The sequence below is a fragment of the Montipora capricornis genome, chromosome 3 (genome assembly GCF_036669925.1).
Source record: "Montipora capricornis isolate CH-2021 chromosome 3, ASM3666992v2, whole genome shotgun sequence".
NCBI lineage: Eukaryota > Metazoa > Cnidaria > Anthozoa > Scleractinia > Acroporidae > Montipora > Montipora capricornis.
Window position 1 is genome coordinate 74,496,165 of NC_090885.1, and position 12,784 is coordinate 74,508,948.

Here is a 12,784-nt window from a genome sequence, read left to right on the forward strand (position 1 = left end):
GACCAGAATTTCACAGTGAGGCATCGTTTTCGTCTTCAGGCTCGTTTTGAACGCCAGCTGAGACACTTGTTGTGTAATTTTGAGCAATATGTAACCCTTGCGCGAAGTGGAGCTTTTGCAAAACTGTTGGTTACTAAAGTATGGGCAAAAGTCCATGAAGGATTCTTGCCCCGCAACTCCCACAAAACATCTCGCAGTGTTCACGGTGCAAGAACTGAGGAGGCCACAATGGGCCTGTTGCGTAAATGCATTGGACTTTGACAGGAATGCGAGTAGTTTTGCGGGAATTACTTTGGTTTTATTAACACCAACCTTCTAAAATTGCACGAGGGAAAGTAGAATACAATTATTTTTATCATTAAGGCCCCTTTTATCATGCCCGCCGCTACCCCTCTCCTATTGTAGCCTGCGTAGCAAGCGTTCCTGTTCGAAAGAAGAGCTCCCAAACGATTTTCCACATCTGGCCGCGCGAAAGTTGGGGCAAGAGACTGAGGGAACGCTTGCAAGAAGACCCCCTATTTTTGAAAAACGCCCACCTTTTCTTGACACGCGCTGATTGATTATCTGTTATTAGCCAATAATTTGTTTAAACCATAGAAAACAACAGCCAATTTTTAGAACGTGTAAGAAACCCGTGCGCTCGTAAAATACCAAATTTAGGAACATAACTCGTACAGAGTTCGATGGGCAGTAAGGCCGCTCAATGCAAAACTCCACCACAGCAGACCTTGAAACCATTCAAAGAGGTTTCAGTTGCGATTTTTAATTAGCGGCGATTTCAGGGCGACTTGCTGGCGATTTCTTGGTGCAAAGTGGTTGACGAAATGAATCGAACTAAATCTCCTGGAAATTACAGGAAAACCTCCTCGCTTGTTTGATAATCCGTAGTACGTTTTTGGTCAAATCGTCACGAAGTCGTAGATGAAATAGAAAAAGAAAAAAACATGCTCAAAAAAATCGCATGACTTTGTGCAAAGGAGCCGCTTTCTTCTCAAAGTGAGAGAAGATTTAATTGACAGGGCAGCTGCGTAATTGTCTTCATCTTGTCAGGCTCAGTTCATGATATAGGACTGAAGAGGCTTATATTGGGAAAGGTAAGCGGATAACTTGAATTTGGCAAATACCATACAGTTTATTTCCTTGATCCTGACACAGATCAGGGGCACCCAACGTCAATTTTCGGAAAATATCTGTTCGCACGACGATTTGAGATCTAGAATTTTCGGAACATTTGTTGTAAAATTTCTTGCTTGCCTGCCTGTCCTAGGATTTTCGAACATCTAAGAGATGGTATAATTGCCCATTTTTAACGGATTTTTACCCTAAAAAGGTCACCTAGAATTTTCGAGAGCATTTTTTCTGGCTGAAAATTTCAAAGAGGTAAGTTTTAATCTCTATAATTTTCGGATCACTAGACTTTCTGCTAGAAAATCCGAACAAATGAAAAATTTTTAAGGGATAAAAATATGCCTATATCTACCGTTTAAATACTAAAATACGTTTGACAATACTATGTTTAAGTGGTTTTGAACTATATTCTCGTTGGGTGCCCCTGACAGATATGATGATTCTGGTGGTTCGCAGGCATGTTATTAATTCATCAGGGGCACCCAACGAGAATATAGTTCAAAACCACTTAAACATAGCATTGTTAAACTTATTTTGGTATTTAAACGGTGGATATAGGCATATTTTTATCCCCTAAAAAATTTTCATCTGTTCGGATTCCTAGCTAAAAGTCTAGTGAACCGAAAATTATAGGGATCAAAACGTACCTTTTCGAAAATTTTAGCCAGAAAAAAGGCTCCCGAAAATTCTAGGTGACCTTTTTAGGGTAAAAAGCCGTTAAATTTGAGCAATTATACCATTTTTCAGATGTTCGAAAATCCTAGGAGAGGCAGGAAAGCAAGACATTTTACAAGAAATGTTCCGAAAATTATAAATCTCACATCGTCTTCCGAACAGATATTTTCCGAAAATTGACATTGGGTGCCCCTGATGCATCCTGCGTAAATACGAAGTATCTTTTACAAGCGAACGGAAAGCTTACTTCAGACCAAGCCAAACTTTTCCTTGACAATAAGCGCTGCCAAAGTTTTGTTAAAGAACAAATCTTTTGCTTTTAGTGAATTATGGACACGCTTATCCACAGCGGCTTCAGCTGACGCTTAAATAATGTTTAATTTCCTGTGATGGATATCGTCCAAGTAGTCCAGATTTTTATTTAAATCACAGGCTGTCATTCCCATAGAATTTACCTAAACCACTTACTTGATTGCGTATGATGCTTTGTAATGGAGAAATCAAGATGATACTCGAGAAGTTTTTTATTCGTTTCTTTTATTTCGAACTCCGCGGATCATGACAAACATCTGAAAAATTAAGCTTTTTTAGAATCCTGTTGGCAAAACGGAAATTGCTTCTATACAGTTAAAAAGATGGCGCATTGACAGTTCTTGTTCCCTTTTCAATGCAAAACAGAGAACAGATTCGCTCAGCTTCAACACACGGTTCAAAACCTTCCACATCTTCCGCCATTGTCTTTGTCACGCTAGAACTAACAAGTAACATTTTGCTCGAAAATTTATCACCTGTCAATTGTGACTGTGCCGCACCAATCAGAAGCCCCCGTTCGTGGGCGAACGGGTTTTTTCAAAAATAGGGGGTCTTCTTGCAAGCGTTCCCTAAGTCTCTTGCCCCAACTTTCGCGCGGCCAGTTTGTGGAAAATAGTTCGGGAGCTCTTCTTTCGAACAGAAACGCTTGCTACGCAGGCTACTCCTATTGTGAATTTTGTGGTCTAGTTACTTCTGACTAAGCATAAATCCCCAGAAGCAATAATAACACCCCTATGCACTCAAAGGAACCGCCACCTAAACGATATCAAAGAAACTTGGATGATCCGTATATGTCTTGGGTGCAGAAATCAAGCACGTAGTTGGATTGGAAGATTCGTTTAACATGTTTGATTCGCTTCCGTATTTCCATAGTTTTTCTTGTCAACAAGGACTAATTTTATGCCTTAAATGGCAATATGATATTTACAGAGTATCGTTTTCCGGTTCTGTATGGTTCTTTTTGGTTGTTTATCAAAGTGTCATCTTCCCGTTCCCTGGAGCGCTCTCCAGGGAAGGTGACCGCGAATTGGAATCCTTGAATTCATTGAATTAAGGTAAAAAATACATATAACACATCAGGGGCACCCAACAAGAGTATAGTTCAAAACCACTTAAAAATAGCATTGTTAAACGTATTTTAGTATTTAAACGGTAGATATAGGCATATTTTTATCCCCTAAAAGTCTTTCTTCTGTTCGAATTTCCTAGCCTAGTGATCCAAACATTATATAGGGATCAAAACTTACCTTTTCGAAAATTTCAGCCAGAAAAAAGGCTCCCGAAAACTCTAGGTGACCTTTTAGGGTAAGAATCCGTTAAAAAGGTGCAATTATACCATTTTTCAGATGTTCGAAAATCCTAGGAGACGCAGGCAAGCAAGAAATTTAAAACAAATGTTCCGAAAATTCTAGATCTCAAACCTTCTTCCGAACAGATATTTGACGTTGGGTGCCCCTGACACATTATTAACTTTATTGAATATTCTTGTTTGCGGTTCGAAGTCTTCTATTGTCCTCCCATTGACACCAAACCAGTTTTTTTCTGGCTAACTTGACTACGAGTCGATTGTCGACAGTAGTACTTCGTTCATAATTTGAATACGAAATATCACCAAGGTCTCTCTCTAGTTCTTCTCCAATTTAATTTTCTCGTCCCTGGAGCTGAGGTGAGTTTCATCAGTTTTTTCCCGACATGGGAAACTTAGTGCGGCTGGATTCTTATTACAAGCAAGAACACTTAGAAAATTCCCTAGTGAGATTTGGAACAAAACAATTTAATAGTGCTTGCTTTAATCGACCCAACGTAGGCGCCCACCTTATACGTTCCTTACATTTATCGAGAAGTTTACAAACTTGTTAACACAACAGACTTGTGGGTCTCGAAATGTCGAACCTCACTGCCAATAAGTGCATTTTATTTATCATGTACCTTCGTCTATCATATGCTGCTTAATAGATGTTTCCTTGTTTGCCAACTCTGCCAAGCAAAGCATGTTTATCATAGAGGTTTTTAAAAAGTAACAGATTAACAGCCTATATATATTTTTTTCAACTGAAGAATTTAATCATTTTCTTTTAAATGAAAGCTCAAATTGAAATAAGCATATATCCCACGTTTTACAGAGCAAATATTAACTGAGATGAGAACAGAAATTTTAAGACACGATCACTTTCCTCTGACTGAATGCACGAATTCAGTTTGCCAGGTGTTTCGCTTTTATTTTTCTCTAAAACGAGAGGCATTGAATCATTTTTCAAACGATTGTATCAGATTATACTGGCGTTTAAGGTTAAAGGGCCAGTTATCGTTCAGACAAGGGTAATGTGTGTGATCTGTTTAATCTGGTTTGTAATGTGAGATGTCCGGCGCCAAACTACAATTGTAGAGTTTACAGCAATACTGCTCACAACATCTTCCATGCAAAGTAGAATAGAAAGTGCTTTCTGTTTCATCATGAATTCAGCACACCACAGCAGAAAATTGACGTTGCGAATCTTTTAAAATAAAACAATATCACGTGTATTGTTATTTTAATGACTTTTCCTTAAATAATGAAAAAAAATAGTTTAGAAGTAAATCATTGATCATTTCCCATCTTTCTTCAGTTTTCCAGTTTTAACAACTTCGTAGTTTTCCTTGTTTTTTATAAAAGCAATTAAAAGTGAAATTAGGTGAAACACGATATAAAAGGAAATTTATTCATTAAATACAACTGAATAATAACTAAAACTACCTGCCGTGAGTCAGAGAATTACATGGAAAAACTGAAACCCGGAACAAAATAAAATTAAACATTTCATGAAATTGACAGAATGTGCCAGTTTTGAATTTGATGAAACGCGCCGATTCAAACAAATGTTCGCTGCAATAAAGTTGTTATGGCCAGAAGTTGCAACTTGATTAATTCTTCCGCAATTATAATGGATTTTCGTTTATTTAACAATTATTCGCCTCAGGCTCAGTGATTATCGGTGAATATTCACCGAGACAAAGTCGAGGTGAATATTCACCGATAATCACTGAGCCTGAGGCGAATAATTGTTTTAGTATAAATACACAGTTGATTATTTCAAAAAAGGGAAAAAAAAAACATTTCAACGCGAAAATCATTGTCACTTACAGTGGCAAAACGACTACTGGCAGCCATTTTGTCCGTCGAGGTGATTATCGGCTGATAATCCGAGATAGCGAGCCAATGAGAGCGCGCGATTTTGTATAATCACCTGTGTATTTATACTAAACCCTCATAGTCTCTTAAATTTGTATACGTTTAACGCTCACGGTGAAGTAGATGATTTTTGTATTTTCTGTCGCCGACTTAAAACGATCTATTCGCACTTTATAGACCTCAGATCATTTTGTAATGGATACCTCGGGTATCATTTTTTGTCCAAGTATGCAGACGTCATGAAGTTAACTCTGATACCTTCAGTGACCTAAACAATTTTTATCAGAATTTGTCATTAAAAAAAACTACTTTTTTGACCAAACTTTTCAAGGCTAAAATAAACAAAATTCATTGGTATTCTCTTTCTTTTATTTGCAATTCTCGGTCCAATTTATTGGTTCCAACACACTGCAAAAGCCAGGTCATAGATGAAGATGACCACTCGTATGCAATGGGCATAGCTACCTAAGCTGCAGAGCCGCATGTAATATCTAGATGCTTTAAAGCAAGTCGAATTTAACTCAACGAAGCATTATTGTTCAAAACTTCTTACATTGTAACATCACAGTCAAGAAATGTATTTCAAAAGTCTAAGGTATTTTAAAACCTAATTGTATCACCTGTGAATCATGTTTAGTTCCTTATGGACTCAACTTTAAATTTATGGACAAACGATGCTCGCTTAACCAATCAAATTGTTTTTTCGTTGACGTGGGGTGCGGATGTCTGCTTGCCTAAATTTAGTTTTTTTAATTCAAAATGAAAACATTGTTGCAATAATGAGTTTTTCCCGGCTATGTAATCTAAATATTATATTGCGATCCCGAAACAAACACTACACTCAGTCTGGTGCTGCCGACCAGTTTACGAGGCTCAACAGCGTTAGTTCTGGATACTTCAATTCCGTAATGGATATTACATATTAGCTGTATTCACAAATGGTAAGCAATAATTAGAATGTATTGTCGGTTTCGTAAAAAGAAAAGGAGAAACGAATTGTTGAGAATCGAAACAGCTGAAACTGCTATCTTCTGGTTTGTTCATGTTTGCCACGTTTTGTGTTTAATTTCTAACTTGTGAGAGCTATAACAGCTTGGATATGAACATGATCAGTTTCCCTTCTCAAAGAGCCACAAGAGCCTTATTAAAATTGATTTGCCGAGTTCATAGGGCCTTGAAAATTGTCAAGTATAGCTGCCGAAAGATTCAAATTCGCGGTTTCAAGTGAACTTCAAATCTTTGCGTTTTGAGTTGCGGGTAACATGACCTTACAGATTCGTTGTGTGTTTCATGCTCTTTCCGTCTTCTATCTTATTCCATGCCAGAGGTATGAAATCGTTTAAAGCTGCCGGAATATGGTTAGGCGCACCCTCAGCGCAGTTGCTAAGTTATAAAGAAACATCATGTTCACTGCTTTCACAATTATTTTACTCGCTACCTTTACCATCCCAGATCAAGAAATCATGCTCAAAGACCTCCAGATCGCATTGTGGATTTTGATTTTCCTCAATTCTTCGAAAACTCTGGCCAGCATTAGCGACGGTGAGTCCATAAATTTGAAGGCTTACAATAGATTCACAGCTTATGCTAGGTAGCCCTTTGTTGCCCCGGTAATTTTTAATCGGTCCCCCGGAGATTTGCAATTTGAATTCTTAAAGAAAGGTTCGGCAGGAGTTGGGCTGTGAATAATCCTATTTTTTAGTGCCAAGGCCGGTGAAACCGGGTTTGGAGATGACCAGCTTAGCTTGTAGAATCTAAAAGCTACTTTTTTGGTAAAGTTTAAAGCTTAATACGAAAACCTAGTTTAATTCCCAACTCAGTCTCGACCATGCATAATCTTGTGTATAAAACGACTCGATTCTCGACTTCGATGCTAAGAAGAAACACGTGAAAACAGCTGTGATTCAAACATACTTACTCCACTAACAAAATGCTTGAAATTGATTCTCACAGGAAACGAATGTGTAAACTACACCACCCTTAGCGAAGCAAGCAGATCAAGATTTTTTTCCAATGATTCGATATCCTACAGCGACCGATCTCTCACTGATTGGTTTGTATTTAATGGCTCAGCAGGGAGTCAAATTGCCACGACATGCGTAGCATCGAGTGACTGTGGTGCATCAATTCCAGCGTGGATGCAGGGCGAACACCCAAAGGCGAATGAGGGAGTAGTTACACGCACTGCTTGCTTCTCGGCGAGACAGCTTTGTTGTAAATCATCTGTCACCTTGCTTGTCAGAAATTGCAGCGGATTTTATGCTTACAAACTTGACACGATTCCTAGTATTATCCCCGGCTTCCGTGTTTGTGGAAATGGGATAGAAGGTAATACGTAAGCATACTCTATTACGTTGCGAGTAACTGCAAACTGCAGAATACCCGGCCACTATCGGGTTCTTTGAAGAACGAGGAATATAACAGTACACGACATTCACATGGAAATAACTGCCCGAGTATTACATACATACTACATAATACTATATTGACCACTCCCCATAGGGGAATTTCAGGGCCAATGAAACACAGTCATTAGCAATTGAATTGGTTTCAGTCCTTCGCAATCATAGCAAGGACTGTAAACGAGTCCATTCCAATTTGGGGGCAGCTTTTAAATAACATCTCAGACTCATTAACAGTTCGGGAGTCGTCAGTGTCGCTGGTGATTGGGATGATGAGGCTATTGAGGCCGTGAGGGGAATGCGGCAAGGGGGCAAAACAAGCGTTCCCCGACCCATTACTCTGGCGTCTTCTCTGCTCCTTTTTGCGGCTTAAATACGAAAGCTCTCTGGCTGTTTGATTGGCATAATAATAAACTCGAGAAGACTGACAACAGAAGTTAAAAATTAGAAGTTAACTGGCTATGCTCATTTAAATTCTTTTGTATTTATGTTAATTAGACCTACTTCCCTCATTTTGAAACAAATATTCTTTTGAGATTTGCTCGTCGTAGCGAGGCCAGAAAGGCTTATTTCCATTAAAACAGACGAAAATTTTATTTGGCCGCCATTATGAAAGAGGTCTATGACGTAGTGTACGGAAAGTCGAGACAAACTGTACCATGACGTTATTAAGGTCATATTTCTTTTTCTAGGAGTATCATCATCTACAGGGGAAAGAAACAATAGAACAACAGGTACAAAGTGAAAGCCATGCACAAAGTATTAAAGGAGGGGTTTCCTAAAGCCTATAAAAGTTTAACATCGGAATGCATGTTCCGAGTTATTCTCTCAACTGTTCTCTTTCCTTCCCTTTCACCTTTTCCCTTCTTTCTCTCTTTTGCTCTTCTTTTGCTTGAAACTAAGATAGAGGATTCCCTTATAAATTAGGAAATTTTATTTTCCTTAATTCCCATGACTTTGATGTAGCGGTGATTTTGAAAGAAGAAATTAGATTATGGTCACGCACGTATTGGCCGGGTTAAGGGGAAGAAAATCATATCCCATAGGTTTCCGTGTTCAGTACAGTGTCGTCTTGAAAGCGATTAGTTTTCATTAGCTAGTCCGCAAAGAAAAGCTGCCCTTCAGGACACGATTTAAAAAGCATCCTTGAGCACAAACATTTCTTCTATTCCAGGCAACAAAACTGAAGTATGTGTGAATTATAAGGAACTAGACGAGCATGACAGAGCTGCTCACTACTTCAGTTATCACACACTGAAGTGTGATGCCAATCTACCTCAGGCTTGGTACAGATTCATTGGCGCTGCAGGGTCTGTCATGCCAACAAAATGCGTTCCTAAACTACATTGCGGTACGCTGTCTCCTGGTTGGCTGAATGGCAATCACCCTACTGTTGGGGAGGGGCAGGTGAAGCGCATGATTTGTTTCACCAACGAAGATAACTGCTGTTATTGGTATACCAATGTCATAGTCAGGAATTGCGGAAAGTTCTTCGTGTACAAGTTTGGCCAGTTCCCAGCATCACGGCATTTCTGTAGCTTGCGTTATTGTGGCGCTGGAACACAAGGTAATGCGTGACTTAACCAGCGGGTAGATATTATCATAATAGCCACCTTTAGATTGGAATACGACCACGTTTTCCGTTCAGCGTACGCGCATTGAGTCTGGGAGTCAGGGTTTTTTTTTAAGTGTGCTTGTTTATAACTGAAAACTCGTACATACTCAAACCTCTACGTCGCAAATGATGAGTAGTATTCCTGGCTTCTATACCTCTTGGCCAATCAGAGGGCCGGATTTAGTACCACGTGCCACAAATGACCAATCAGAGCGCGATCCTTCTCAGCAAACGTCCGCCATTTTGTCTTGAAAAGGCGAGCATCTTAATGAGGCTGAACGTCGACAATGGAAATAACGATATATTAAAATTCATCTTGGCAGCGAGACCTAGAGGACACAAACAAAGGAAACTGAATGAACATGTTTATTTTTTTTTTTTGTTTGTTTTCACTAAGCCTCACCAGCAAGCTGAATTTTAATATATCGAAAGTGGTCTATTGAAGAGAAGGGCTCTGGAATCGAGAATGCTACAACACAATGCTGAGTTTACAGACTGGTACATATTCCGAGTCATCGAGGATAAACATTGGAAGGTAGAGGGGAGAAAAAGTGCTACCAGTGTTACATCATTTGTGCCCTAAATTGCAGTTTTCGTTAGCAACTTATCTCTGAGTCACCATTGGAAAAAATACACCTAGTCATTTAATTCCGAATTGTACGAAATTTTGCAGTTTCCTGTGTAAGAATTGTCCAAATTCAATATAGGTCATTGTTTTACCTTGTTGAAAGTAACCCAAAACCCTCAATTTGGCTAACCCTAGGCCTAAAAACCAACCTTAGGCCTAGGGTTAGCCAAATTGAGGGTTTTGGTTACTTTCCAAAACATAAAACAATGACCTGCAACGAGTGACCTGTGGAATGTGACCTGTGTTTTAGACCCGCCGCCAATATGGTGGACAACTTGCTTCGGTTTCGTGGCCAAGTTTGACACTATGTCTTAAGGTACCCTTTGATCTCATTTCAACTCAATTTAATTTTCACGTGGTCTTTGTAAGGGAAAATTGGTGACGAAACAATCCAAATAATATTGTGACACTGGAGGCGCGTGCGGAGTCATTTCACAAGAAGGCTCCATTGAGAGCCCATTAACGCAAGTCAAAACAACAGTTTTTCTACTTTAGGCTGTAAAGACAAAGACGGAAACATATACGAAGTTTACAAGACATGGGAACCAAATCCGCTGATCACCTGCAAATGTATGCCTGGCCTACAAGTCAGTTGTCGTAAGACTCACAATGGCTGCTGGACTGGAGAGGGTAAAGCGTACATGAATGGACAAATATGGCTTAAGAACAGCTTATCTATGTGCATTTGCATCAACCAAAACATTTCTTGCACCAATCTTTCTCAACCAGCTTGCACCGATGAAAATGGCGTTGTGAAGGAGCATGGTAGCAACTGGTTTGCGGGAGCTTGCTTTAACTGTACGTGCATGCTCGGTGTAGTCAAATGTTATAAGTATCACGTGTCTATTCAATATGGCCTCTTGAAGATCAAGGCTCTCGGAACTTGTGTACCATGTCATCGACCATGGCAAGATATAAGACCTTCTGATAATGGAACTGTTAGTAACTGCAAAGGTTCGTACATCAAACCAACGGTTAATGCTAAAACTATACCAGGATTTTTTTATTTTGCCATATGGGTAACTCTCGCAATATATTTGCATTTACTTTGCATTAATTAATTAATTAATTAATTACTAATCTAATCCATGAAATTCAAGTTAATCCTGTTTGTATAAATACGAAGAAAATTTCGTAAATCTTATAATGATTGTTTTTTGTATTATACGAGCATGTTTTTTCACTGATTTATTAATTTATTATTTATTTATTAATGAATTCGTTGATTCATTTATCGATTTCTTTCGTAATTATTTAGTCAGTTAGTTTATTATTTTTGAAGAATAAAATGTCAGCTAATATCAATGTTTAGCTTTACAAAACACGATCCTTTTTCTTAAACTTGAGATTGATGAAAACGATCGATAGATTTTTAATTGGGACCCGAAAGTTTGTCCTCTCTTTTTTCATCTCATTTCTCTAGGAGTGTCACAATTCTGTTTCAGTTTTACTGACATGTCTTTTTCTTCAGTATTTTTTGAGTTAAAGAAAACAAGTAAGTTATTCCAGTGCTCCAACGGTGCTTTCATAAGGAAATATCACGAGTGCAATGGAATCAGTGAGTGCGGTGATGGATCAGACGAGAAGGCCTGCCACAATGGTACGACATGGGCAATAGCTCAGTCTTTCTCTTAGTTTTGTAACTATACAACAAATTGCACTTTCGTACAGATGAAGCTTGGAGCTTTCATTTCCCTTTGTCACGTCTACTTTACACATACATTCAAAGTTGGAGCCATGACTTGGAGCGAACAGCAGCCGTATATTTCTACCACAGTGTTTCTTTTTAGTTTGAACTTCCCGCGAATGAGACTCCCTCAGGAAGGAGCCCGATGACCAATCACAAGCACCTAACTTGACGTCATAGCGTCACCGAGCCGGAAATGCGCTTGTTTTTTTTGCGGAAAAGTAGTCTAAAAATAAACACCTTGACATAGACTTGATATGGGAATTGTTCGCTCCTAGTCATGGCCTCCTGTTCAAAGCTATTCAAGTGATCAGTGAATCTGTTAGTCATATTGATACTTGACTTTTATTTTCAGTCATTTGTCGTGATGAACGTGGTCAACTTTTGATTTTGAAAGACACGTGGGGGGTAAGTTTTTCATTTGCAGTGACATGTTGGCGCAATGCCTCATCGAGAACACGTATCCTTGAGGTTGCAAACTCAAAACTGCATTTTGCGTTGGACAATCGCGTAAGCTACGTAGTCCTTAAGCAATTTTACGAAAAAAGAAAAAAATAAGGGTCCAGCAGATTTCAATAGACAACTCATTTTTCATGCTGCAAATAAATCCAAAGCTGTATTCTTTGTACTATTTCAAGTAAAAATGTTGCCCAGGCAAGAATATTAGATTTTATTACTCTTCTGTTAGGTAACCAACTGTATTTGGTGCAAATGTGTAGAGGGATTGCTGAACTGCAAAAGAACACTTCGAGTGAATTTCGTTGGCGAACACAATGCTTATGTGCCGCTTGTTGAAGAATGCAAGCAGCCGGCTTGTAGCACCGTGGACTTTATCAGAAAGAAAAGACATGCTTGCGAAGGTAAAGTTAAGTCCCTTGAAATTCATCTCACATAACCTCAGACTTGATAGCTTCAGCGCCAATTAAGGACGGTGTGTACTACTGAATTCAAAAGGTATTCAGTTTTGCGCGCTTTGTAAATATGCGGAAACAGCATATCTTAACAAGTGGTATTGAAATCCAAAAAGAAAATTGGGGTTAACTACGCATTATTGTATACAAAGCAACGTATGGCGCGTGCTTTTCCAAATTTATGTCTGAAAAATGCAGGGTTACCTCCAATTTTTTTACTGAATACGAAGAGCACGTGCTAAGTTCTGTTTCTACGC

The 12,784-nt window shown here is 38.8% G+C and overlaps 1 protein-coding gene across 5 annotated transcripts in view; it reads left to right on the forward strand.

The window, feature by feature from the left end:
- Positions 1 to 3,072: 3,072 nt before the first annotated feature.
- Positions 3,073 to 12,784, forward strand: part of LOC138044087 (uncharacterized) — a 35,765-nt gene continuing 26,053 nt past the window's right edge. For 2 of the 5 annotated variants that reach the window (XR_011131390.1, XM_068890715.1), the window contains exons 1-9: positions 6,110 to 6,225; positions 6,737 to 6,826; positions 7,238 to 7,612; positions 8,379 to 8,420; positions 8,861 to 9,253; positions 10,425 to 10,883; positions 11,401 to 11,529; positions 11,972 to 12,024; positions 12,305 to 12,476. Coding sequence is in view for 4 of the 5 variants with exons in the window: in XM_068890715.1 (XP_068746816.1) it covers positions 6,748 to 6,826; positions 7,238 to 7,612; positions 8,379 to 8,420; positions 8,861 to 9,253; positions 10,425 to 10,883; positions 11,401 to 11,529; positions 11,972 to 12,024; positions 12,305 to 12,476 (1,702 nt within the window). In the remaining variant the exon portion in view is untranslated. Of the gene's footprint in view, positions 3,171 to 3,648; positions 3,782 to 6,109; positions 6,226 to 6,736; positions 6,827 to 7,237; positions 7,613 to 8,378; positions 8,421 to 8,860; positions 9,254 to 10,424; positions 10,884 to 11,400; positions 11,530 to 11,971; positions 12,025 to 12,304; positions 12,477 to 12,784 lie in introns of those variants that run through there. The other 3 variants (XM_068890717.1, XM_068890716.1, XM_068890718.1) reach the window with 3 other exon arrangements.